This window comes from Aspergillus bombycis (assembly GCF_001792695.1).
Source record: "Aspergillus bombycis strain NRRL26010 chromosome Unknown contig00002, whole genome shotgun sequence".
Classification (NCBI taxonomy): Eukaryota; Fungi; Ascomycota; class Eurotiomycetes; order Eurotiales; family Aspergillaceae; genus Aspergillus; species Aspergillus bombycis.
The window spans coordinates 329280-356521 of NW_019170004.1; the positions used below are offsets into that span (position 1 = coordinate 329280).

The window sequence follows — 27242 nt, forward strand, 5'->3', positions numbered from 1 at the left end:
GGAAATGGTTGATATGGTGCAGACTAGTTTAGGCCGTGCAGGATGGACACAGTCGGTGGACGACGCTACGACCGAATAGATTAATCACTAGAGCGACGCTGCATCCCTGCACCTACAGATGATGGGCGTCGAGTTTGGCGCAAGCTGAACTGGGCACATGATGCCGCTCTAAGTAGCTGCGATTGGCATTGCAGAAACGAACCCCTCATCGTTGACATCAAGGTCTGATCCCCGGCAATAGGGGAATCTGCTCTGGCGGAGTGGGGGTCTGCCACTGTCCTCGTCTGCTATCCTCAAGAGAAGACATTCCCCTTCCCGCCTCGTAGGCCTAGTCTGCTCTATGGCTTTAAACTGGGTCATAGCCACCGTACCACACTGACCATACCACGGTGGTTCCCAGATTCACCCTTCGTGTCCGTGTGGAATAGCCTCCGCCTTTCACAGCCCACAATGTCTGCTGCCTCTGTTGTCCCGGTCCTGGACTTCTCCCTGGTCCATACCCCTCAGGGTCGACAGGCCTTCTTGGACTCTATGCTGGCAGCCTTGCGTGATGTAGGCCTCTTCTATTTGAAAAATCACCCGGTCCAAGCTTCATTGTTTGAGGAAGCTCGACAAGAATGTGACGCATTCTTCAGTCTGCCCGATGTGGACAAGGCCGAAATCGACATTGCGAATGTCCCCAGCTTCCTGGGCTATACGAAGGTAAGGGATCCTCATTGTTCGCCAGAAGTCCATGCTAAGGAGGCCTCTTTGGTTCAGCTTGGGTCCGAGGTGACCGCCAACCGTACCGACTGGCGAGAGCATCTTACCATTTCGACTCCACACCCTGCGCCGACGGGCGGGCCAGCCTATCTGAACCTTCTCGCACCGAACCAGTGGCCTTCCGCTGACAGGCTTCCAACTTTCCGAACCGTATACGAACGATGGATCGAGCAAGTGTCTGATGTCTCCAATACGATGCGCAACCTGGTCAGCGAGGCCATGGGGATCGACCCAGAGCTAGTGAGCCGGTTCTTCCAGAACCAGCAGCACCGGCTTCGTCTCATGAAATATCCGGAAATCCCCAGCTCGCAAGCAACAAGCAAGGATCAAGTGGGATTGGGCGCTCACCGAGACAAGGGATTCTCCACGTTGATTTTCCAAGCCTCCCCCCATCGGTGCTTGCAGGTTCAAACGCGCGAGGGGAGATGGACTGACGCTCCCCCCCTTGACCATACATTTGTGTTTATTGCTGGTCAAGCCCTGGAGGCGATGACCCATGGGATCTGTAAGGCGCCCTGGCACCGGGTGGTGACTCCACCTCCTGGCCTGGGCCCCCGTTACAGCATTGCGGTAGGCACGGGGATTGGCATGGATACCGCTGTGGCGGCAAAGGAGACCCAGGAAGCACTGAACAAGCTGCGAGACGATATCTTACAGCGTTTCCCTGATGCACGCGATGAGTTCAGGACCTTCCTGGCTGGCACCAGGGACGGCGAGAGCGTCGGCACCCAGTACCTGGCTCAGTACCTTGCTAGCCACCCCGATATTGCAATCAGATGGGTAAGTGTGCCCCTTGTATGTCCCTACTATGAGAACTCCAGGGCTGACGACCCACGTCCGTCTGTCGGGCTGTTTAGTATCCACAGTATTCCACCCCTGCTTGCAAAATATAACGCTGTCTCGTGAGTGTGCCGGGAATACAGGAAATATACCCCCCATTGCGCATATATCGCCCGCAGGGGTTCGTAAGCCGTTCGTAGGACCAGATGGCTCGGTGCAGGGATGATGAGTGATGACGGCTCAGCGTGATTTGACATCGATTGAGCCTGTAGCACACGGTAGCATACTTGGAATTTTCCACCGCCTAGTGAATGAACCGAGCTATTTTGGACGACGTGGGCGATTGTTTTGCGTGGCTTCTGGAGTAGCAGTAATACGAGTCCGGTAGTAGTAGCACGAAACGCGATGGTGGCTCGGCGGCTAGGGCCAGTGTGGCGCCTGGCAGCTAAAAGCTCTGGAAAGATAAGAATCTTACAGGTCTCTCGCACCCGAGCCTGCTAATCATACCGTCTGCACGGGGGGTCTGGCCTTCCTTGTTGGGCAAGTAAACGAGAGAATCAAGTCCTAATGCGACCAAAGAACCACGACTCGCGCATCCCCACAGCCAATCCACGGCACCGCAATATCAGCAAAACCCCGCCAGCGAGGAGGGGGTGTCGGTTTCTTTGTCTAGATAAATACCGGCCGGGTTGACCTCCTCGTGTTCACTCACGTCCTCCTTGTCTCTCGACTTTTTGGCCAACCGACCGGCAAAATGGGCCGCACGCTGACCTATCCCAAACGATCCGCGAACACCGTCAATCGCTACAAACATAGAGGTAGAACCTGGCTGACCGAGGGCCATTCGTGCTTCCCCTGTTTCATGCATGCCTGCTAACTTGTGCTGCCCGTGACATAGCCACCTATGATCTCGAAGCCATCCATTCCATCGTCAATGTGGCCCCCGTGCTACACGTCTCCCTGGCCGACCCGTCGGAGCCCTTTCCCGTCCTTCTGCCCATGATCGGCCATATGGGAGACTTCCACCACCCCTCCTCAGGTCCCGATGAGCCCCTCGATATATATATGCATGGATACGTGAGTTCCCGTCTGATGAACGAGGCTCGCTCCGCGGCCGCGTCATCCCCGGAGGGCGGGCTCCCCGTGTCCATATGCGCGACGATGGTCGACGGAATCGTGCTGACCCTGACCCCCAATTCGCACAACTACAACTATCGCTCGGCCGTCATTCAAGGATACGCCCGGCCCGTAGAAGATGATGCCGAGCGGCTCTACGCAATGGAGCTCATTACCAATTCCGTGGTTACAGACCGGTGGCGTCATTCTCGGGTGCCCCCGGACAACGCTGAGATGCAGTCGACGACTATTCTGCGTGTCAAGGTAGTCAGTGCAAGCGGTAAGATTCGTGACGGCGGAGTCACGGACTTGAAGAAGGACTATGAGAATGAGGAGGTGACCTCTCGTGTGTGGACGGGCGTCATTCCCATCTGGCAGACCATGGGTGAGCCTGTTCCCAGTGCAGGCAATCAAGTTACCCCGGTCCCGGAGCATGTCACCTCGTATATTCGTGTTCGAAATGAAGAGAGCGAACGATATGCGAAGAACGCGGTGACGGTTCCTTTGCCCAAGGAAGAGATCCACTAGGGGCAGCCTGAGTACTCAGAATTAGATGTAGACCACACACTTCGCGTGTGTGCCCTGGGGCCTTCTTATGCGTTGCAATCAGTATGGAATATCACAGTGCTAATTCTCTTACATTTCCAAACATGCTTGCAGCTAAACCGGGTCATGTGGAAACTCTTAAAGGAAGGCAATACGCGGTCACATCTTCTACAGCAATACGGCCTACGTCTGAATCGTGGCAGTCCAGCGAGAAACCCGAAATAAATTACCTAGACAATAAGAGCAAACTAAAACAAAATCACAAGACACTATTTTCTTTCATATACCGTTTAAGACGCAGGAAGCTACCCCACCGCTTCTGTAGGCTTTCCATTCCTCACACGGCTATGCCTGCAGCTCCCGGACCTTCTGCCAACCACGCACCAGGTCTGGAAGAGCACTAGGTAGACTTGCTGAGGGTCTTGAGGAATTTGATGGGAGGCACAAAGAGGTACTCGCCGCCTCGAGCGATCACCCAATTATCCAGACTGACGTGGACAGTCTCCTCCTTGCCATCCACCATACAGAACTCGGGTGGACCTGGTGGCACAGCCTGGCCGCAGAATGGATCGAGCCCGGCCCCCTTGGGCCCAGTAGCGGGCTCTCTCTCGGGCCACTTGTTGTTATTAATCATCTCTACAGAGAAGCGGATTGATTAGCGCATTCCGTCATTCACACGATTCCTGCCACCAAAGGGCATGAGGAAGGGAGGTTGCATACTCTTCTGCATGAACGAGAATCCATTGTCAATATCGCTGCTGTAGGCCATGAAGAAGATTCCACGGTCTTCCTTTGTCTTATGATCCTTCTTTTCCTGCTCAGTCATCTCGGGTCCATAGGTGATACCACGGCGGAAGATGGAACGAGTGAAGCGGTCTTCAATGTCGGCGCGCGGCCGTGACTTGCGAATATGCGCGGCAAATGGACATCTGCTTTGGGTGTCCGCCGGGTTGAAGTCGAAGTTGTTGCTGTGAGCCAGGTCGGGATTGTCCTGGTCCGGTGCCATGTCGATTGGAGCTCCTGCGTTGATTTGAATCAGGATAGATCCGTGGATATGTGGAGGGGCCTGTCTTACCGCTCCGCCACCGCCCCATAAACTTCGCGGCGAGCTGTTCGCTAGTGAGGTCATGCTTTGGAGCCTCATCCTCCAGATATCTAAGTTTCCAGACGCGTCAGTGCTTGCTGATCACAAGTCACAAAGTGTGACGCGCACGTACTTGTTAAACTCTGGAACCATGCATTGCAGTTTCCGAATTGCGAGGAAGCTGCCTTCGTGGGCCCAGTCAGGTTGGCAGATAGGTTGCCCCCGATGGCCGAGGAAGAAGATCCTGTTAGGCAGTAAGCCTCATGGCCGTTACGGAGGGACTCTTCTGGAGGAATCCTACCCGGGAGGGATCAGTGGCGGGGCTTTCTCTCCCTCCTCCGGCCGGTCTAACCCTTGAATCTTCGGCTGCGAAATGCCGTCCTCGTACCCAAAGCTATCCACTGGTGAGCTCGTGCATGTGGTTGGGTGAGATTCCTACTGACTGTTCTTTGCTTCCATTGGGAGCGTCTCTGTCCTTTCCGGAGAAGACTATGACTTCCTCAATGCTGGTGGTAAACTTGAAGCGTCCAACGAAAAGGGCTTGAACGTCATTCCACTTCTTCTCGACAATCTCTTTGCTGCTACCACCAACGTTGATCAGGCCGTGGATCTCCTTGGTCTTAAAGTCCTCTATCCAGTCTGTCGCCTTGTCACGGCCACCATTTGCATGGTCGGTCATGTCCGCCAATTGCCCAATCTCAAACGCCTTGCTCTGAATATCGCGCTTGCCCAGCTGCATTCACCTCATCAGCGAGTTGGTCTGTCAGATCATTCGTGCGGGGACGTCTTACCAAAGCCAAGCCTTTGCTGGTAAAAGAGATGTTGACTCCAACCACGTCGAGTAACTTGGGGGATTCAGTCCCCTGGGCAACAGCAATCTTATGCTGTCTGATAAGGCCTTTGTCCTGCATCGCCTTCTCACAGTCGGTTATGTGTGGGACGAGGCGGCCGAGGTGGCTTTTGAACCTTTCCACATTGCTGATGCGGAAGAAGTGAAAGTCTTCATACTTCTTCGATAGTCCAGGCCTGGCGACTGTCAGGCAGCTGAGCGTAGTGTAGGGAGGTCTTGACCTACCAGATATCACCTTGGACATTGTGCTTATCAATGCAATCCGTGGACATTGTGACAATGGACGGTTCAGGGAGGTTCTCTGGCTGAAAGATCTACTCAATCGGACTCTGATGAAGATGGATGTGCTGCGATCTTGCTGCCAACTTTCTGGCATCCGGGGGGCTATTTATGTCTGCCCTCCATCATGCTCCACCGCTCGCCTCACGTACAGGACGGAATAGATTCAACAAGTGAAATGATGATCTCATGCCCTTTTACCGACACTATTGATGCTGGCTATGCTCATCCAGGGATCATCCATCCTTTGGTCGCAACCATGCTGTGATCACAGTGGGGAATGGACAAATCATTTCCCCAATGCGATGGATGTAGCACACCTGAAAAGGCGTTCGATAGATCAGTGACGATTGCAGCAGATGCCTCCGCCATGCGCCGATCCGCTCTGGCGCTCGTCTTCCGGCGTTACAAGATGGTATCAAGTCGAACCACGGACGGCAGCATGTCGGGAGGCTGAACGCGTCCTGGTCTCCGTCAGCAGGTTCTACGATATTCAACCACATGTTGTCGTCATAGCTGGCATGTCCCGACTGGTCTCGGTCTAGACTGTGGCAGCAATAGCCTCAAGACGTCTTAGACCTTACAATCCAGTACGGCTTTGAGTTCATCGAGATCCTTGTTCCATATCCGAAAGCAGCCTGGGGTCATCATCGATCATGTGGGAAGTATCCAGCTCTTGCGAAAGTACCGTGGTCCTTCATCGAAGCACCAGAGGCCAGCTGAGAACAGATCTCTGCACTCGGAGCAGCCGTGTAGACCTTTGCCTCGAGCAAGGACCAATAGAACCGCGGGCTTTTCGAATCGGAGCGCAGCCTCTATCACAAACGTAGCATTTCCACTATTTGGATTTCTTCTTCTGTCACGACGGCGGCGCGAATGTTCTCTCGATCTCCACTCTTCGCCGTAACTCGCCGGAATCATTCAAGACACTCGTAGCATGCTCCCTGAAGCGACCACAATGGAAGCCTCTTTGCGTAATGTGTGCTAGACCAGAGCTGACACCTGTGGTTTACGGTGGATCTTTGCTTGATATGCCTGATCTGCGCTGCGAACGTCCATCCCTGTGAGCTGGCTGGAATCGACTATTCACACTGACGAACCGTCACGGCAAGAGACTGCTAAGCACCACCGTGGATAGGAGGTACATTCCCCTTCTGAAGAAGCCAGGGCACTGGAACAGCCTATTCCGTCGGCTGTCTTACATGAACGGGTCTTTTTGGCGCAAGGGACCTACCCTCACTCTAAGCAACACATCGTTGTGAAGAAAACATCCCTGTTGCATGTCACTGTATCTGCCATTCCTCCCCTTGGTGTCAGTTCACGCCCCCTACCCATCACTTGCTGGTTCTTTCCGCACCGTAGAGGACGATAGGCATTCCAAAGAGCTCGGACGCAGTCCAAGACAGCAGGGATCGTCTTCTGCCGTGTAACTTACTCTTCAGCTAGCCATCAGCAGCCACTGCCAACCCAGTCAGCATTCCGACCCGCTCTTCCCAAATAGACCTGGTTGAGCCGTGAATGCGGGCCTTGCGGGTGCCCACTCGGTGTCTCCGTCATGCGAGCCAATCGTCGCGTTCGTATTTCCAGTTTGTGATCATGTATAGCTCTGGATGTTATAATGCAGGGGTTTTCGTTGGCCCCCGGTCTGGTGGTGGGGGGTTATTGGAGCCCCTGCAGTCTACGTTGGACAGCTGAAATCCAGTTCTCCATGTATTTTTACCGAAATCTTGGCATTTTACACTAATGCACGCACTTGTCATCCATGCCGTAACTTGCAGACTGTCCTTTTCAACACTAATATCACCAGATGACGTTGTTCATCGACTGGCAGACTTCCGACGGATCCGTTCACTCGCTGGGGTCTGCCCGACGAAGGGCACCACGTAGCAGAGGAGCAGTCCACCAGTAGCCCTCGTTGAACGAAAGAAGGCTAGTGACCAGAGGGGGTACACTGCATAAGCGTCCAGTCAATTCCCGGAGACGTACGGAGTACACCATACACATGCAGTGTGTGAAGCTTGGCAGCATGATGTCCGTAGTTGGTCCATATTGTGTATGTCTCACCCTATCACCTGCGTTGGGCGGAGTTCCGGCATGTCAACAGCACATATTTTCGATGCCATGCTGGCTGCTTAATTTACCATCTGGCCTCGAAGACGCATTGGGCCCCTCAACAGGATCGGGATCGGCATGAATACTGCGGTATGACTGATCGATCGTGATTTGGAGTGCAGCTGCCGTACTTTTGCAGGGCTGCGTCTCTCCGTCGCCCTACCCACCGCTTCCTCCCTTGGTTCTTTTCTCTTTTAGTTCCATTCTAACTTTCCTAGAACCAAAAAGTCAAAGCAAAAAAGCAGCAAAGAAAGAAAAAAAAAAAAAAAGAAAAGGTAAAAAAGTCCTCCCAAGTGCCAGACGAACCCACCGCTTGTGGCATCTTCCGTGGAAAGGACGTAACGGTGCCAGCCGGCGGGCGCGGTGCTCCTCGTCGGCTCGCTTCCATCGCGTCACCTCTCATGTCCTGCAGAGAGTCGCGCAAGATCTAGAGATCCAGGGTAACCTTGGGCAGCCTGCTATAAGTATCCGCGGTGGCCCGGGAGACCAACGGATCCCTGTTCGTGTCGACTCGCATCTCTGCCACTACGTTCTGCCGCTTAATATCCCACACTTCATCGTGAATCATTATCCATCTAGCACAAAGATGGCGACTAGAGAGTTCCAATACGATCCCAAGATGTATGTCCAACCCCGCACTATCTAATCTACATCCGCGTTGTTCCACTCACTCCATGAGAACTAACGCACTACCCCCAGACACCGTCCCCCCAAACTGACCCAAATCTTCCACCACCCCCTCGACAACTGCCCCGGGAAATGCATCATCGGGCTGGTGGCGGAACTCGGCCCCGGCACCGCTCTGCCACCCCATCGCCACGGTGGGGCGACGGTGTCCGGCTACATCCTCGAGGGAACGATCTACAACAAGATGAACGATGAGCCTCAGGAGACCATCACCAAGGGTGGGCAGTGGTTTGAGAGGCCCGGGTGCCATCATAGAGTCAGCGCCAATGCCAGCGACACCGAGCCGGCGAAGTTCTTCGCGACCTTCGTGATTGACGAGGAGGCGGTGAAGCAGGGAAGGTTGATGGAGATAGATGAAGGATATCAGCATGTTGAATGCACGGTGGAGCAGTCGCCTGGCATGAGGGGTGAATGTAAATGTAAGACTTGATTTTTTTTCCAAGGGTCATCGTGGATGCATGGTCCTTATATATAGTTGGGGGGGTTGAACAGCGTAAGGAATGGATGTGTGATTGGGAAGTTTGATATTGTGAGATCATTCCGTCTAGTGTAACTTACGAAAGGCAAAGAATGGTAGGATAGAAATAGTCAGTAAAATATAAACCTAGCCAGCCACGGCTTGGGTTTCCCTCTTACTTCGGAGACTCTATCCGAAGGCTGGGTATATATTCTAGGGCGGAAGTGCAAATCGATGACCCCGAGGGTCTAGAATGTTGAACTGCATATATCTTGGTCAAGAACCCACTATATTCGTCATAAATCTCTGTTCCATGGAAAGCTTCGTATTATGATTCAATAACATACGGTCACACCACTCCTAATCCAGATCCCGATAACCGAAGCCGTTACAATATAATAGTGTACGTCTGTACTACCGGTTCATACAGCCTATGAAGAAATAGAGAGCGTGTCCGACTGTTACAGCCTGCAGAAATTGGCTATTTACTATCTGGGCTACCTAGGACGATGTCATAGCCAAGGGGGAAAGGCCAGGGCCATTCCACCACAATAGATTAGTATCGAGTACACCGGGACAAAAGCTGGGAGTCGCTTCTTACAACTAGTGTCAGTACCAGTGCCAAATCGCCAGAGCATCCTTCATTTTCTATTTTGGAACTATATGGACGCTATGAATAAAAGGACGGCCACCGTCACCCGCCAGCATCCATACAGCCCCTCAAGCAGGCCCAGATAGTGTCACAGTCGTCTTGTTGCATGCGGCAGACAATGGGATCTTGTCAAACCGGTCACGTATCCAAGGCAAGTACTGCGCCTGGCCAGCAATAAAGGCGAAGTCATGATTAAGGTCGGGATAAATATACAGCTGCATGACACTGCTAGGGAAGGTGCTGCATGTCTGATCGTAATCCCATTCTGTCAGGTTTGCATACACCAACTCATCAGCGGTTCCCTGCAGAACCAGCATGGGAGCTGCCAATTCGTGAGTGCCGGCACCATTGTAGCTCTTTTGCCACTCAATGACATCCGGATGGTGGATCCAACTGGTATTCTTGTACAGCTCTGGCAATGTGAGGTTCCCATAGACTGTTGAGCCAGTTACCAGGCATCCCTGCTGAGCGATTGGGATGCGACTTGCGACGATATCGCTGACATAGTTCTCGATCTTGACAGAAGGGAATAATCGTGAGATGGACTGGAGAACAAAGATGGAAACAACATCATGAACAGGGCCATCCCCGGCGAGGCGCCACGACTGTGGGATAAGAGAGAGGGGGCGGAGCGCCGGGGCCCCTGAAACGGCGCCCAGGAAACCGCCCGTTGCGTTTCGCTTTTCGCGTTCATTCACACGCCATGCAGTCATGCCGCCCTCGCTGTGGCCGACCACGACCCATTCATGAGTAATCCGATCCTGGAGCTTCGATCTCACGGCCTGGAGGGCAAAGCTCACATCTAGCGCGTGTAATGCACCGGATTCATACATGAAGCCCATGGATATATCGCTACCCTGACCGGCGTAGTCGGGTGCAATGACGGCGTACCCTTGCTGGACCAACGCAAACGGGCCTTCCCATTCGTAGTACAGCTGCTTGTTATTCGAGGGTGCACATTGTCGCGTAATGCCCGCCGTTCCATGTGTCCAGACGACTGTGCGGAGTGGCTTTCCGCTACCGTCTTGATTTGTAAATGGGAGCAATAGGAAAGCACTGGCCGGTATGGGGTTACCATCGATGTCCTCACTCATGTAGAGGAATTTGGACAGTGTCGTTGCCGGAGGAGTATCATAGCCAACTGTTGTGTACTGCTGGCTGGGTACGTCTTCCCATCTGACGATGTCGCCAGCAGCGTAATAAGAGATGTTTGCTGGATTCGCGTAGAAGGGGTCGGTTGATACATTAGGACTCACCCAAGCAGCCTTTTCCTGTGTGAGGGCTTGCGCGATGCTCGCTTGGCAAGTAGCATTGCAATTGTCTGGGAAGCTGTAGGTCGGAACCACAGTGGTCGAAACACCAATAGATATCAACAAGGCCACTATGGCCGAGAAGGACATTGAAAGCATTGTCTAGCTTATAGGAATAACTATATTCTTGAATACTGCTTGATATCTTGGAGCCAGCTCCTAGACTCTTGTGTAGATAGAGAGTGTTCAACTCCATACCCATCATATTGTAGTTCCCTTGACGATGACGATCATTTATACATCAATCTGTGCTTGCCTTGAACTATCTCAAATGAACCATTCACTCCCGACTCTATATGCCGTCGTAAGTTTATGTGCCACTGGCCGGGGGGATCGGAGCGATCTATCGAGTGTCATTTGGAAATCCACCAGGACGATCATCGAGCTAGTTTCGGCTGGAGCGTCGACCTTCCTCTTGTGGAAACCAACATATTAAGCAAATTTATGATAAGCGGCACCTCGACACCCCCACCGAATCTCAGTCATTTACCTTTGACAGACCAAGTGACAAATTGCAATTCATTCGGCATCAAGTATTAAAAGCTATGCCGTTTGTTCTGCCGGCTTTACTCCTGCCGCAGGATACAAGTTTCTGGCTCTATACCGAGGCTTCCGAAGCAGCAAGCTGTACCCAGCTATGGGTGTATTCAGTGAATCTGGGTCAGCTTTCAACTCTATTGAAGCGCGACTCAGATGAAACTTGTGTAGGGGAGTAAGACTTTGCGTGTCCTGTATTTCTCTATGATAACATCAAACATATTAATCAACAATATGACGGGAGAGAAACATTGGGATGTCATATTCTTCAGTCGCTCGGACTCGCTCCCCTTCCAAGATGCAGCATACTCATACCATGCGTGGTTTAGAGAGCTCCATGGTTCAATGTAATTAACTGCCGCTAGAGATAGCCAATACCATTATAAACACAAATTCCGGGAAGTTTATAGAAGGGAGTTCTGACCTCCAACCCCATCACTGAGATTGGTCTGCATTCCCATAAGCTCTTCTCGTGGTACCAGCGGTCAAGGCCATCCCAAAGATGAATAGTTTAAACGAGTCTAGCGGCGACACTATCCACCACACTGTAGTGCATTCATACTTCAACACAGGTTAGCCATATTGCTGTTGTGCACAAGTATACCGGGCCAGAATGGCTTGACAGTTTCTGACCACGAAGACCTAAGTCGGGTCACTGGCGTACCCCATGTCTATCGGGCAATATAAATGACGGCCGACCCATCGCCCATTGTCTGATTGGGTCTATCTTATGTACATACATAACCGGTTTCTATAAGCAGTGGCTACATAAAAAGCAGTGGGCCTGACTGAGGCAACCTTACCGTTGCCCTCTCGTGTTTCCTGATGATTCATTATTTTATACGTTCTGTACCTATAACCATAGCAGTTAACCTTGATCTCTGTGGCCGGTATCTAGATAATGACCTTGTCACATCGATATCTCTTCTTCTTGACAAGGCTGGTGTCCCAAATCTTCGTTGGGGCAATTATCTACTGTCAGTATATGGCGTTCCTATAATTGTTGAGTGAATATTCTGCTAGAATCTCGTATTTGGCCGCTACTATGTGGAAGCAGGGTGTTGCTTTCCTCGTGCCAGGCGCGCTGGTAGATATATTTTTCTCTATCCTCTCAACGGCCGGCTTATACCCTGATACAAAAGACGCAGAATACCTATATACAAATCCGCGACCAAGTCCTCGTTCCTCTGCACATCTACATATTGGTAGTGAGACACTGGGGTTACTACACCGGAAATCCGATCTGCTTTGGGCCTTGCCCGACTTTGAAGCCACCCCTACAGTCTGATAATTCGGACATTATGACTGCATCAGATATTCGGCCTCCTCTAGCAACATAAGGCGGTGGTAGTGGGCGTTTCTCTTCTGAGCACTCTTTTGTTCGAATTCCAAGTGCCCAGGGTACTGTGAATCTCTGCTGCTTCTACTTTGTCGTGACCATGGTACCATCTGCGCAAGTTACTGGATAGCACTTTTAACCCATATGGTAGAGTATGTTGATGCGGTTGGTCTTTTCAACGAGGATAGCTTGGATGAAGTGCACAGATCATTTTATATTTCTATAAAATATGGGTGTTCAGATATATTTGGAGCTCTGGATGGACTCCGTAGTAAGTTGATGAAGTGGCAGCTCATTCCAACCAAATAAGTATTCCACGTAACCAGGTTAGACAGCGTTCCTCAACCGATCCATAGCTAGATAGAAGTTGTATTGAAGCTCACATTTTGTCGCTCACCCCTTAGCTCAAACGTCGATAACTTTCACACTATCGAAACCAGGTGACTGGGAGAAATAATACCCTCTTTGATTCGATACTACTCTCTTGCCAGTTGCTGGATCCTGGTAGTCACAATTGAGATGGGTGTGCCCAAACCCCCAGAGAGCAACGACTTTCTCCTTCCAGCATGGCTCGTTTGATAAATCGGTCATAAATCCCGAGGAGATTTTACTGTTGCGATGCTTGGGATCTATAACATTTTCGTGGGTTGAGGGACAAAAATGGGTCAAAACAACGACTCTGCGCTCGGGTTCGTGGCCGGAAATCGACACAATCTCTCGATTTAACCATGCAACGTCCGCATTGTGTTCAGCCTGGTGTGTTTCTACCGACCAATCGTGAATGTGATAAAAGTCGTTTATACCAAAACTAACGCTTTCCTTTTGTTCTGGAGCGACAGATGAGAATAGAGTACAGCCGAGAATGGTCACTGTCGGTGAGATGTCATAGCGCGTTCGATCGAGTAGGATAAGCTTTCCAAGCCCTTCATTTCTTTCTGCAGAGGCATCAATATCACCTTTGAAACGTTGTATATCGGATTTTGTCTCGGTCCAGCTACTATGATAGGCTTCATGGTTGCCTAAAACCAAGAAGACGAGCCGGAAATTTTCTAATTGCGTGCGGAGAAAGAGAAAGAAGCCCTCATCTTTGACGTAACCAATGTCACCAAGCAGTGCCAAAAATGGTGCCTTTGGGTCAATCTTGAACACGTCGTAGGCAGCCGGCGACTCTAGGTGGATATCTGACAGTATCTGAAGTTGGACATTCTCCATCGTCGACTGCTGAGAGGAGAAATGGATGCTTAGGTTGAGTCGGTCCAGCCGGGATGTGCTGTGCGGCGCTTAATGAGTAGCCCGAGCTGGTGCTCATGTGACTATGATTATCAGTACAAAACGTTCAGATGCAACCATGGACCAGTGGCCACACCGGTTCAATAGACTGCAGTTCTACAAGGTCTCGATGATATCGTCCAGTATTCCTCGCAAGATAAGGCCTGGTGGAAAGCATGGTCAGCATTGAACTAATGTGGCCGGCTGCTATCTCTGTGTCACTGCTGGCAGGGCTCAGGGTATAGCTGTATCAGGTGCCACCCGGACAGATCAGACCCTAGAGCTTGAATATAGTGACCCTTTCGTCTAGTATGGAAGATAATTGCCTGGACACGTGTTCTTTTAGTATGGAATTGTACGCAAGGTTTGTATATTCGTGGTTCAGCGTAGCTTTGCCCGATGTTGTATGCTATTATAAAATATAGAGCTGCGCTGTGTAAGGCGTCAAGGACAATTGTGTTGTTGCAGTCATATAGTAGTGGAGTAACTCGGGGCTTTCACCGGCCGAAGACAGATCAATTCAATAAAGGTAACAGTTGCTGGCTAGAAGTGATGGTTGGTGTAAGCCGAAGAAGTTCCAGGTTAGGTGACCAACTACGAGCAAATCTCTCCTGTGATATTGATTCCACGCGAAACTACCTTATGTAGCTTCTTCCCAGGGCTGTCATGGCCGTGCTCAGGAGATTTTACGATGTCGAAAGACTCTGTCCCTCGATATTCTCCACGGACCCATTGGTGTTCCTCTGCACGAGGCGGCATTCTACGGCCAGCCATCAATCGTGACGATGCTCTTAGACAAAGGGTTCGGTATACATCGCGAGAGCAAACAGTATGGAACTCCTCTCCAGGCGGGGCACTCTCGTTTATATCTCGACATTGCTATATAGTTAACAACTATATTCTATCTGGCCCATGTAGTTGGCAAAACCAAAACTATATTTAAAAAGGACAATAAGCCCTACATATGCATATTGTATCCCTGGCGCATATTGTTCTGGGAGTCGTTGATGGATGTACGTGCTGATATGATGCACGGCGACAGCTCTGGAAGAAATGTGGATCTAATTTATTTTGTCACTGGAAGCGCCAATCAATGAAATTCAGAATGATACCAAAGGCCAAGATCAATAGGCAGAAGTATAAGTTAGTTATAACGAGTTCCAATATCAAAAATGTCTATACTTCAACGTAGAGTGGGAAATGGGAGGTCAATCTACCTTGCCTCAACATTCCGTTCACTGCGAAACCTGTCAAACTAGCGGATATGACATGAACTTGAAACATTATGAGTAATCAGGTATCACTCGGGTGGTGTTCATACATGCTGTGACTGAACAGAATTGAAGATAATAATTCCTGTATTATAACGAACCCTTGCTGTCGCAGCTGAAAATTTCCGAGATTTCTCCTCTGATAGTGGGTCTAGTAGTAGACCAACGTCGCAACCAAGCTCTAGTTGATCAGGTGAATGGTTGGACCCTTTCCCCCCTGCCTGGTTGGGCCATTTGTGGACCGTGGTGGCATTAAATTGAATCCTTTTAGCATCCAAGACCCTTTGCTGGTAACTGGGTACGGGCACGCTGAACATCCGTGTTCCTGTTCACCAATAGTTCTTTCGACCTCGACAGATGCTGTGGAACGGCCAGAAAGACTGTGTTGTATATCAGACGAATCACAGTCAACGTATGGTCGCATTGGCAGTATTTGGTGGTATCAGCAGTGGATACTGTAGGGTTGGAGGCAAGACATTGATCGACATTCGCGACTCGAAGAATTTCCCAACACTGGCCGTTGTGTAGAACCATCCACTCGGTAAACTAGACCAATTAAAATATATTGACTCACCTCATATTATTGGACTTTCCTCGCCTATATGCTGATCCCTTTCTGTTTTCTTCTTCTTTAGAGAGGCCAACTTACTTCCTCTGAGGGCTCCAGCCAAGACAAGCTGCGCCCGGCCATCAAAAGGGGAGTATGCACTGGAGCGTACATTTCCCGCCCTGGTTAATGGCATTGGGTTATGGTTGATGTGTAATATGTGGGTAAGCATACGATGAGCCATGTTCATACTTCTTGTAGGCTTCGCCTCAAAGATCGTATTGCTCTCCTTCGTCCTCGGCATTTACCACGAGAATCCTTAAGGAATGGACCCATTTGCTAGAACACTAGCCATTGAAACATGGACTCTATATGTGCTTGGTATTGTCCAATCTCTCTATCTTTGTCTTGCTAGCTAATCAAGTGCAAACGACAGGTGTTATTCTCATCGCGTGTCGCATGTACGTGTAGCAGTTATCTACCCGATCCATCGGTCCTGACAAGACACAGGGCCTCGCGGCGCATAGCCCGGAAATCATGGAAGAAATTACAAACTGATGACTACCTAATGGTGGCCATTCTGGTAAGTCCATCTGTGTCCACTGGGCATGCTATGGACTGAATCCTGTAATAACCACTGAGTTGGGGAGTGTCAGTTTACTTTTACTGGAGTCGTTGTCTGCGTGAACGAGACCGCACAACATGGCAGCAACTATATTCCGCTAGATAAGGCACTGTCACTCACAGAGGAAGAGCACGAGGATGCCATCTACGGCAGCAAGATGACCTTCGTACTCGAACACTTCACATTGGTCTCTCTATGGCTGGTCAAATCCTGCTTACTTATTATATATAATCGACTAACGTATGTCTTTTCCTGGTTGAATACATTGGCGCTGTTCATTATTGATATTGATCCGCAGGTTGGGATTGAGAGAGCACTTAGCGGTTAAGGTACTTGCTGTTTACGTCGCAGCGTCCTTCGTTATAATCGAGATTCTCTTCTGCACTGTGTGGTGCGGCCCGCCTATCACGATGTATTGTACGTTGTCCTTTACCCTATAATCATACCGTTCCGTTTAGTAACCCATAATTTGATATAGGGGATGTCCCGACCAAGGACCGTAAGTATGCCCGTATACTTCGTAACAAGTTCAACTCCGTTGCTAATCCACTCTCAGCACAATGCGCTACCTATTATGACCACTTGATCACAACGAGCGCGTTCAACATCTCATCGGACTTGATGATGCTGTGTATTCCAATACCGCTTGTCCTGCGTTCGAGAATCCCGCTCAAACGGCAAGATTGTCTCAACCTAACCCTTGAGTATAACTACTAACCTACTATAGGAAATTGGTTCTTTGTGCTGTGTTTAGTCTCGGGTTGGTAGTAGTATGAACCAGTATTAGAAAGCGGTTCACCGAGTCGTTACAGCTTACACGAGCACAGATCCTTATGGCAATCCTCAATCGATACGTCAACTTCACCGAAGAATACACCGTGAGCTTCTTGGTACACACAACCGCCTGTCTTTCTCTGCCCCCATATCCCCCAGAATCGAGTCCTATCTCTAACTAACTTCGACAGCGGTGGTACGTCGCCGAAGTCGCGACGGCCGTTTACGTGGCCAATGTGCCACTCCTATGGCCCCTTCTTCGAGAGCTCTTCAGCCTGAGCTCCTTCGCAAACTCATACGGCAGACAAGGCGTGTCATTCCCCAGCGGCCGTCGCACAACCAACACGCATCACTCGCGGTTACGGTCACGACTGAGTCACATGGAAGAATCCACGGAGTCTATCGTGCAACACTCGCAACCCGACCACGAAAAAGGAGGATTCAGATCCCTCGACCGGGGGCTAGAGCTATCCCCCATTCAAGAACGGCACTACCGGGCCACGGTCACGACCGAGGACGTGGAGCAGCCGGTGGAGAGGAATGTTTCACGTCGCACTAGCCAGTCTCTCTCGGGGATTTTCCGGACGGTGGAGGTGGTGCAAACGAGAGAATAAGATTAAACTGGCCCGTCACAGTTGGTCAGTGCGCAGTGAACTATCGATCTTTGAATTAGTCCGGAATAGGAGAATAATGATACCCCTGCCAAGGGGCCTGGCAGTAAGACATCGTTCATGCTTTCAGATATTGCCAAGAAGTTGTACTGTGTAGCAGGTCTCGACAGGGCTACCTTGGGTCCGCAGATTACCGAGTTCATTCACTGGGGTTATGTTCTTTAGGGCAAGGACACAGCAGAATCGAGGCAGATCAAAGGGGGGTATATGTGACCCTTTGAGAGGATCATTCCAAAAGTTAATCTACACGAGGCGACAACAATATCGGCGGAAGGCCAACAACGCCTTCCGCCTTGGCGCCTCTTTAGTCAATCTTAGCCATGGTCGATCACTTTTAGAGTGATGCCAAGAGGGCTTGTTGGACGGCAGAAAGTCTATGACGGTCGGTGGAGAGTTCTCTTCAATAGTCTCATGGGCTAAGGTAATGTTAAATAGATTTTTGGCGCATGACTGGAAATTCCAGCCTACCTCACTTATTATTCTTGCAGAAACCTGACGACTATCCAGCGCCATTGAATGTCCGAGTCCAACTCCTCTAGTAGGTGATTGGAATGTCTTCCATATGTTGCGGGGCTTACTTCTTCTAGCGCAGAGTGAGTAGCCTACATGTAATGAATCTCAAAGATCTCAAGGTTGTTTACCGCTCTCTCCTAATCCCTGGGAGCTTTGATTCTTGATTGCTGCTGTCAAGCCCCTTGATTCCCTCCCGCAGACTACAATATCTGATAGCCGACATGGAGCTCGCAGCGTCGGACACAACGCAAATGCAGCCTCTATTTATCCCGGGTACTGTTCTCTTGGTTGATGGTTAGCTCTTCTTGTTCTTTGTCTGTCCTCTCTGCCCTTCCTTAGCCTTTCTTCTTTTTCCTTTTCTTCAATTGGGTAGCCTCCCAAACAGTGCATATATAGAATATGATAACCGTTTCCAACAGACACACATGAGCAATCCACGAAGCATGCGACCGGAAAGCACACCGAGATTGTCCTCATCCCATCTCCTTCAGACGATCCAAACGATCCCCTAGTATGCAAATATCCTTTCCGGAAATGACGTGTCAACTAATCCAACCGACGGTAGAACTGGTCACCAGCGCGGAAGAAGCAGCATCTCATCCTACTATGTATCTATACATTCTTCATGAACGGCTTGTATTCGACCCTTCTCAGATCCCTCCAACTTGTCCGAGAAGTTTAAGCTCATTACTGTCAGGATCAACTTCTATGGTGTCGCTTATGACGGCCTAGCGCCGGATTTGAATACAACGTTCGACGGCTTAAATACGGGGTGTGTGCTTCTTGGAATGGGTAACAACTCACTTGACTTATTGTGATTCGACGATTAGGAGCGCCATTTTATTTCTTTTCAGCGGCGTTGGCGCGGCCTTCTGGCAACCTGTGGCCATGAAGATCGGTCGTCGCCCGGTGTATATTATGGGACTTCTCATCGCCATGGTCGGCAGTATCATCGGAGCTGTGCAAACCAATTGGGGAGTTTGGGTGACATTTAATGTGTTTTGGGTACGAAATGACTGAATTATATACCGTCAATGTTGACTTAAAACTAACTGCGACAGGGTCTCGGATGCGGTCCGAAGGAGGGCCTCCCCCAGATTTCCTTGCAGGACACTTACTTTGCGCACCAAATGGGATCGAAAGTTGGATACTGGGCACTATCTTACAGTGCCGGTGCTTTCATCGTCGTAAGAAAAATCCCTCGGAAGGGTATAGCCTCAGACTAACCAGGCCAGCCTCTTGTCGCGGGTTACGTGTATGTAGATTTGAGCTGGCGGTGGTGTTTTTGGATCACTGCGATCGGCTTTGTGGGTTCCTTCCCCGGGTTCAAGTGGCTTTTTGAACTGCTGCGCTGACGTTGTCAGGCTACTATGGCTCTGGTACTATTCTTCGGCATGGAGGAGACGCTTTATCCTAGATCGTACAGCACACATCAAGCACCACTTCCACGAGCACGAACCGCGGAGAAGGGCTGTAGCCCTGCTGAAACTGGATATGTGGACAATGGGGTCAAGATGAAGTCCTACTGGCAGACCCATCCGCTGCACTCATGGGGTGTGAACCCCAACGGAGCCTGGCGCGATCTCTTTCTTCGTCCGTACCAGCTCGCCTTCTTTCCGCCCGTTCTCTGGGCGGGTGTGTTTACCGGTGTCTCGATTTGCTGGTGGGCTGCGATCTTCACAACGGAATCCCGTATGTAGCTTTTGCTTCCAGACTTCTGAGGCCCCTGGCTAATTCCCTGCAGAGTTCTTCACCGGTCCACCGTACCTATGGAGTGGCGAAAAGGTAGGCCTCACCAACGCTGCCGCACTTCTCGGTTCTATCCTAGGTACCGTATTTGCAGGAAACGTCAGCGACTGGTTCATCATCGTAGCGGCACGCCGTAACAACGGCATCCGAGAACCAGAGCACAGGCTTATCCTCCTGGTCGTGACCGCTGTCGTTACCTCGGGCGGGTTAGTCCTGTACGGCAAAGGGGTAGAGGTCGGACTTCACTGGATATGTCCTGTATTCGGGATGGGGTTAATGGCTTTCGGATTCACTGCATCTTCCATTGTTGGAGAGGTAAGATCTTTGAGTTGTCCAACATTATATCATATCCTTGCAGAGGCTGACGGGAGGCAGACTTATATCCTCGACTCCTATCGGGCAGTGGCACCAGAGGCCTTAGTACTGATTAATATCTTCCGCAACTTGATCGGCATGACGTTTGTCTTCGCTGTGCAGCCGTGGCTTATCCACTCTGGTTATGGTAATGCGTACATCCAGATGATGGCCATGGGGCTTATTGCGCATTTAACCGTGATCCCGATGATGATTTGGGGGAAGCAACTGCGCGCGATGACCGCAGGGCGATACGTGCGCATGGTCGAGGCGAGTGGTATTCCTCGGGAGTTCGCCTGATGTGCCCTTGGAAATCTCGATCAGCTACTGCTTGTATCGCTATTTAATGCCTCTATGATGCCAATTGCAACTGGCTGAGAGCGGGCCAGTAATGGCAGGTCTGACTACTAGTACCTTCGAAATACCTCTATAACCCCCATTCCGACCCACTCTGAACGTATATAGGTGACCTTTCTATTAACACGGATTAAATAATGGTAACATTAACTCTCCACCCAGGCAACTTTAATCTGAAAGCTTCTTTAAGCTTTCAAACTATTCTAGCAATTCTGACCGACTTGAAAGAGGAGTTAATGCTGATCCAGTCGGAGCTTCGGAGGGTCTGTTAGGCACCCTTAGTAGAGGTTTCCATCTCGGTAACAATAAGAACTTGATTTGCGCAGATTGATGTGAGGGATGGCATTCCTGTCCTCCCATTCCCTTATACTCGGGTCGTTGCCTTATTTTTGTCCAAAGCCCACGCGTTTCATTTGTATCTATGTGTCATCGGACCTTTGACATCCTACTCCAGTCCCGACTTATGCAAGGGGGCGTTGATGCCGACATATCCTGATAGTTAGTTAAGACAGCGCCAGGAATGTCGGTGAGTTCAAACAAAAATAAAAACCAAAAAAACAAACTTTAGAAACGACGACGTAGGTGCGCAGCTTTAGCAGCCTCTATACGAACCTACAACTGTTCTGGGTAGACATCATCATCAGAAGCGGCGAACCACAACGGTTGATATAGACACTTGTAATCCTATGGCGAATGAGACACTATCCGAGTGCCTTCAGCAGCTTGAGCATTGCGAACATGATATCGACGGGGAGCTCTCTCCTAGTCAGGAGGAGAAGCGCCCAATTTCTGGTTTTAGGGTTCGTTCCACCCACAGAGTCCAGATGTACGTGTTGACTGTTGCAGTGGTTTCTGCTGGTGTCGAGCACTTTGACCGGCAGCTTCCTCTACGCATTGGACAATACCATAGTCGCCAATATTGCCCCGGTTTGTTTTCTTGCCCTCTTTGCTCTGCAGGTGTTGTGGTAACTTATCAAGAATCTTGGCAGGTTATCGTGAATCACTTTGACTCGGTTGAAGATTTGCCATGGATGTCGGTTGGGTAAGTCATGTTGTCAGCGCAAGACGTGTAACAATTTTCTGATAAAGATGCCCCACAGGTTTATGATCGGAGGCGTGGCGATGGTTCTCATTGTGGGTCGATTGTATACTCTCTACAACGCCAAGTGGCTGTACATCATCTTCACAGTCCTCTTTATGGCTGCTTCTGCACTCTGCGGCGCCGCTCCAACGATAAATGCTGAGATTGTTGGTCGGGTATTCGCTGGTGTAGGTGGTAATGGAATCTATATTGGAGTCCTCACGCTGCTATCGCTGAATACGACAACCCGTGAACGTCCACAATATCTCGCCTTGACGTACGTATAAGGATTGAACATCGATCTAACATAATTAGGCTAAGTGAGAGACAGTGGGCTAGTCTGGGGCCTAGGAACTGTTCTTGGTCCCGTTGTCGGTGGTGGATTTGAGTTGTATACCTGGCGCTGGGCATTCTATATCAACTTGCTATTCGGCATTATCCTGCTTCCGGTCTATATTTTTGTGATCCCGTCCAACTCTGTAACACCGGGACTAGCACTCCAGCAGAAACTGACCACTTTCGACTGGATTGGAGCTATCCTCAGTGTCTCAGCATTCACAACTCTAGTTATGGGCATCAACTTCGGAGGAACACTATATGACTGGAATGGAGCGCAAATCATTGCTCTTTTTGTTGTATCAGGTCTATTGTGGGTAACATTTGTCTTCCAGCAGGGCTTCGCTATTGCCACCTCCTTCGAGAACCGGATATTCCCAATCCATTTACTTAAACGAAAGGAACCAGCCCTTCTATTCATTGCATGTGCCTCGGCTGGTATAGTCACTTACCCAAGTGTGTACTACATCCCGATCTACTTCCAATACACCAAAGGCGATAATGCAATCCGCTCTGCTGTCCGGCTGCTCCCGTTCATCTGCATGCTGGTCGTGGCCATTCAGGGAAGCGGGATCATGATGTCCCGAATCGGGTACTATAAGCCATGGTATCTGGCTGGAAGCGCCCTTGCCCTTGTTCCAGCAGTTTTAATGTGTATGCGAACTGCCCCTGGAACAGTTTTCGAGCTTTGACTGAGTACCCAAAAAAGCAAATATTGTGACAACGCACACGTCTCCCAGCGTGATATACGGTCTTGAACTGGTTCTTGGATTAGGTGCCGGGTTGTACACTCAAGCAGCATTTGCGGTGATTCAAGCTGTCACACCGCCGTCAGATAGCGTTGACGGATTGACTCTAATGATACTTGGTTCGTCGACTCTATACAGAGATCAAAGTATTGTACACCAACAGCTAACATCACGGTAGCTCAGCTTACCGGAATGACATTGGGGCTCTCCATTACCGGTGCCATCTTTGTTAATAACGCTCAAAACCGTCTATACAAATTGTTGCCAGACCTTCCCCGGACACAAGTCTCCCACATCGTGTCCGGGACCAGCAGTAAGCTTCTGAGCTCATTACCCATGTCTATCCGGGATCAAGCGCTGGATATCATTGTGCTTGCGTGGCGTGACGTGTAAGTTAGATATTCCTTCCTGGTTTGATCGTCATCCTGCTCATCACACTCATGCATTGAACAAGTTTCACCTGTGTCTACGTTGGCGCAGCTCTTAGTCTCATCTGTGCAATCTTCTTGGCGGTAGGTCTAATGCTTACTTTTCCTTTGTGTCTCTACTGATCTTGTACAGAATAAGCGAGCCAATATCAGGGCTGGGGCAGCTGGTGCTTGAGGTCTATCTCGTTTTTCACAATGTTGAAGCTAGGAGTACGTGCATGAGCTGCGAAACACTCCTTCCTATCAGCCTATCTTTGCTCTTTACACCATAGTGGATTTACGAATACAGCGGAAGAGACAATACTATACATTCAATGCTTTGTGTTTGGAGATGCCTATTCGGTTTCTAGTGCATGTTATGCGCACAATGAACACATTTCCAACGTAGGGGATTAAGATAAATATTCAAGGTATATGTCGACCAATAATATAGATCTACAGTGTCGGAGGAAGGGTATAGAGTGGTCTGTTCAACAAGTTTTTCTATTGAGGCTCGAACTTGAGTTTCCATTGGAATGTATACTATCACACCGGGGCAGGATTAATCTCACACAAATACCTATGTCACCCTGTTACAAAGGGCTCTATAGCTCAGCGAACATGAAAATATCCCATCAATGTGCGTAGTCATTATCTCCCTATTCAAACACCAATAATCACTAAGAGTAATCGGAAGATAACCCAGCCCGTCACTCAAGCTCCCCCACGGGACGAGTAGCAGTGAACATTCTGAAGGGAGGAACACGCAAGAAGTCATCCCAGTCGATATCGTGCGATAGAGGCTTGGCGAAATTCTGCCACTGGAAGCCACGCAGACCAGCCAACTTGCTCGTCTTTTCATACAACTCACGAGGAAGATAAATATTGTTAAATGAGAAAGGTGTCGACGCAAGCAGAGTCACCTGAACCTCCAAGCCGCCCTCATCCAGCTCCCCAACTACCTTCAGCTCCTGGCCATACTGCGCCCCGTGGGGAAAGGCTGCGAGATCCTCCAGGATATGGACATTAGGCTGATGCCTATGATTCTCCCACCCGGCTTCAAGCTCTTGTAAATGTTCCCCCACATGTCCATAAGCTGGCTCTGATTGCGGCTGTAATTCAGCAACCAAGGCGCCAGGACGATATCAAACTGTCCGAATTCGAACGGCTGGCCACAGTCCGCAACGTGGAATTCAAGTCGGCTGTCATCTTTGGCGCATACCCGTGCGGCGTCGACCATCGCTTCGGAAATATCCACGCCCACGGCCTTGCTCGCGCCCCATTCGACGGCCTGTCGGCAATAGTAACCCAGACCACATGCGAGCTCAAGCACAGTTTGACCCTCGATATCACCGAGACAGCTTCTCAGGGCTGCAAGCTGCAACTTTCCGGTTGGGAGATTGGGAACGTCACCGTAGGCCGCCCCGATGGTGTCGTATTGCTGGATCGTCATGTTGAAGATAGCCGGAGAGGGGAAGAGAATGGTTCTGCTCTCGTGTAGAGTAAGAGGGAATATCAGTTGGTAGGCAACGAGAGAAACAAACTTGTGATGTTCCTAGTAAGAGAGCCCGTACTCTGACAGAATTCAGCTCAAATTTATACGCTTGTTGGGCTTGGGCACTGGACCAAGGGCGCCAATAGAACGACGCCATATACATATTCTCGACGCTAAAATCAATCAGCAAATAGGATATAATTCCCTTCCCTTGCCTTTGACATTCTCTACTTACTCATCGCTCATAGCTCTCACATCCTTCCTTGTTTCCCTCGACCCAACCTTGGCAAAACTGCCTGCTGCTCCCAGTTACTCGCTCAACCTATCCCGCTATGTAGCAAGTGGAGCTGGAGAATTGTGAGGCATCTCATCCTGGGGACAGATAATACAAAGCCATTTACCAAGAGACCAATATTACCGGCGAGATACCTCTCTCGCGGGCCCTGGCGCCTACACTCGCCGCCAAAAGTGTCCGTTACAATGCGCGTTTTTAACACATTCAGTAACTAGACAATAGCCAATCTTTACGATATCAAAATATATTTAAAACAAGGTTTATAATAAGTTCATGAGTAGATATGGAAAAGTACTAAATAGAGATACATTAACTGTTTGATGGATCGTATACCAAGGTATTTATAGATATTATCGTTAGAGAACTACTATACGGTGTACTAAATATTAGGTGAAAAAATTATTATCGGTTGTAATATTTCTTAATCCATATTCATCTAAATTCACTGGTGAATTGCTCTAATTCTCAATGAATAGTGACTATTTAAAAACGCTGGTTGAATATATATTGTGGTAGAGTTCGGGTCGTTTAAACGGAAACCTTTTGACATTGAACTGTACTAGGTAGCACACTACATAGCTGAAGGTGCCGCATGTCCCACAAGAATGCCATCTACAGTGAAGCACCTTGATTGGATCTCAAGAAATTGAAAGGTCCTTCCTGTTAGAACTTCGGATTGCTCTCTCTTTACTCTTGCCCGTCTGGCTTGGCTGCGGCAAAAGCCTGTATAAAAAATAGTATATTATCAGGCATGGAGGAATGCAACATGACACAAGATGGCATCCACATACCTCCCCCCGGGCCCATAACCTTGGCACATTCGGCCCCTTGAGCAGATCATTCCATTCCACTCGTCACTTCCATTCCCTTCTGTGGTATGACACGATTCAATCCTCCTTACACAGTCGAAAGGAAATCGTATCCGCTCTCGTGATTGTTTTCGTAATGACTGGCGATGCGCTCCGGACTCGCTCACATGATGAAATATTTGGTGTTGTGAGGGATACTCATATTTAAGACCATGTCAACAAAAAAGGTACTATTTAGCTGAGGAGGGAATAAGAAGCAGAGCTGGGAGTTCCAATAAGCCATCTGTTATTCCAAAGTCATCTGTGTGCTCCACTGCTGTTGAGGTTGTGCGATTGGACCCTTATGACCCGATAATTATTATAGGGGCAGAAGTAAGGGCAGAAAAAAGCAAGGGCCTCTTGAAAACGCACAGAAACAAGGTTAAGATGCCATTGCCCATTTTGCCAAGGCAATTAATTCCTCATATATTCTCTTTCATAAGCTTGCGCATTGAGCTTTGGCTTACTTGGAATATAATAGTGAAGGGTCGTTTTCTGTGTAGGGCTAGCGCCCGAGGAGTTCCTGTGCAGGAGTTTCCTAGGCAGAATTCGTTAGTGAGATGGAATTAACAGCCACTTTTTGAAGCACCTCATTACATAATTTGGGCCTGACTTATCGAGTTGGTTGTTATTGTTGCGTCCATGCTGTATAGTATAGACTGTGGCCTATTTGATGCAAGTGCCTTGCCGGCAAGTGCGTGTTGGACACAGGAGTATCGAGAATACCTTCGAGCCTTTAGACCCGGACTTATCTGTAACCTCCATGTTTACTATATTACTATAATGGTAAGATATAATGGCTTAAATTTGAAGGATAGGTTAAAGAAATATCTGGCCCAAGCCAAGATTGCTTGTTGACTGGCAAGGTAGCTTCTTCTGGCTATTAAAAATATCTACACAACACGGGTTTTTTATGGAGATTGGTGAACCCGTTCCCACAAGCCTGTGATATTACGCTAATCCCTGTCTTACTGGCACAAGTGTCTAATGAAAAGTTCCGAAGTAATAGTAGTTGGGTCCATAGATAACAAGTGGCGTGACAACGCAATTCGATACCGGTGGTTGTCAACCCCTGCTAACAATTTGATAATTTGATAAGAGAAATGGCACCGATCTCCAAGACTTGAATACTTCACATTGGAAATTACAAGATGGCTACAAATCTAACAACTACAGCCTCACTGCCTATGTTACCCAGAAGACTTTCCAAATACCCATTCCTTTACCACCTCTATCTCCAACAACCCCAGCCGCCCACTCTGCTGGACAAATGATTCCGAGAAAGCCTGTTCCACTCGCAAGGTCTAAATTTGGAAGCAAACAAACAACTGCAGGCCCATATTGAGCCAGCATAGATGTTTTCTCAGTTTCCACTACACAACTCTTGATC

General features: G+C 49.5%; 9 protein-coding genes across 9 annotated transcripts; 6 read left to right on the top strand and 3 right to left on the bottom strand.

The window, feature by feature from the left end:
• Positions 1 to 450: 450 nt before the first annotated feature.
• On the top strand, positions 451 to 1668 carry ABOM_000534 (uncharacterized protein; the record flags this gene model as incomplete). The annotated part of the gene is made up of 1 exon (XM_022527664.1): positions 451 to 1668. The coding sequence occupies one exon, from the start codon at positions 451 to 453 to the stop codon at positions 1666 to 1668; it is 1218 nt and encodes a 405-aa protein (XP_022394451.1).
• Positions 1669 to 2296: 628 nt separating this feature from the next.
• Positions 2297 to 3186, top strand: ABOM_000535 (pyridoxamine 5'-phosphate oxidase family protein; the record flags this gene model as incomplete). The annotated part of the gene is made up of 2 exons (XM_022527665.1): positions 2297 to 2360; positions 2441 to 3186. 2 exons carry the CDS (start codon positions 2297 to 2299, stop codon positions 3184 to 3186), a joined length of 810 nt encoding a protein of 269 aa, XP_022394450.1.
• Positions 3187 to 8115: 4929 nt separating this feature from the next.
• On the top strand, positions 8116 to 8646 carry ABOM_000536 (cupin domain-containing protein; the record flags this gene model as incomplete). Its single annotated transcript, XM_022527666.1, has 2 exons — positions 8116 to 8150; positions 8229 to 8646. The coding sequence occupies 2 exons, from the start codon at positions 8116 to 8118 to the stop codon at positions 8644 to 8646; spliced, it is 453 nt and encodes a 150-aa protein (XP_022394523.1).
• Positions 8647 to 9393: 747 nt separating this feature from the next.
• ABOM_000537 (alpha/beta hydrolase family protein) lies at positions 9394 to 10734 on the bottom strand (the record flags this gene model as incomplete). Its single annotated transcript, XM_022527667.1, has 1 exon — positions 9394 to 10734. One exon carries the CDS (start codon positions 10732 to 10734, stop codon positions 9394 to 9396), a length of 1341 nt encoding a protein of 446 aa, XP_022394449.1.
• Positions 10735 to 12916: 2182 nt separating this feature from the next.
• ABOM_000538 (uncharacterized protein) lies at positions 12917 to 13723 on the bottom strand (the record flags this gene model as incomplete). Its single annotated transcript, XM_022527668.1, has 1 exon — positions 12917 to 13723. The coding sequence occupies one exon, from the start codon at positions 13721 to 13723 to the stop codon at positions 12917 to 12919; it is 807 nt and encodes a 268-aa protein (XP_022394444.1).
• Positions 13724 to 16034: 2311 nt separating this feature from the next.
• ABOM_000539 (uncharacterized protein) lies at positions 16035 to 17611 on the top strand (the record flags this gene model as incomplete). The annotated part of the gene is made up of 6 exons (XM_022527669.1): positions 16035 to 16181; positions 16255 to 16463; positions 16522 to 16640; positions 16702 to 16927; positions 17011 to 17113; positions 17189 to 17611. Coding segments are annotated over 6 exons (1227 nt in total), but the record flags the coding sequence as incomplete, so codon positions are not given.
• An 821-nt stretch (positions 17612 to 18432) lies between these two features.
• Positions 18433 to 20584, top strand: ABOM_000540 (uncharacterized protein; the record flags this gene model as incomplete). The annotated part of the gene is made up of 7 exons (XM_022527670.1): positions 18433 to 18475; positions 18836 to 18953; positions 19036 to 19186; positions 19243 to 19368; positions 19546 to 19873; positions 19926 to 20245; positions 20306 to 20584. 7 exons carry the CDS (start codon positions 18433 to 18435, stop codon positions 20582 to 20584), a joined length of 1365 nt encoding a protein of 454 aa, XP_022394432.1.
• Positions 20585 to 21327: 743 nt separating this feature from the next.
• ABOM_000541 (MFS drug efflux transporter) lies at positions 21328 to 23410 on the top strand (the record flags this gene model as incomplete). Its single annotated transcript, XM_022527671.1, has 9 exons — positions 21328 to 21441; positions 21488 to 21568; positions 21631 to 21683; positions 21742 to 21999; positions 22054 to 22712; positions 22768 to 22926; positions 22986 to 23196; positions 23262 to 23319; positions 23369 to 23410. 9 exons carry the CDS (start codon positions 21328 to 21330, stop codon positions 23408 to 23410), a joined length of 1635 nt encoding a protein of 544 aa, XP_022394589.1.
• A 514-nt stretch (positions 23411 to 23924) lies between these two features.
• ABOM_000542 (class I SAM-dependent methyltransferase) lies at positions 23925 to 24667 on the bottom strand (the record flags this gene model as incomplete). The annotated part of the gene is made up of 2 exons (XM_022527672.1): positions 23925 to 24214; positions 24268 to 24667. 2 exons carry the CDS (start codon positions 24665 to 24667, stop codon positions 23925 to 23927), a joined length of 690 nt encoding a protein of 229 aa, XP_022394430.1.
• Between the last annotated feature and the right edge of the window lie 2575 nt (positions 24668 to 27242).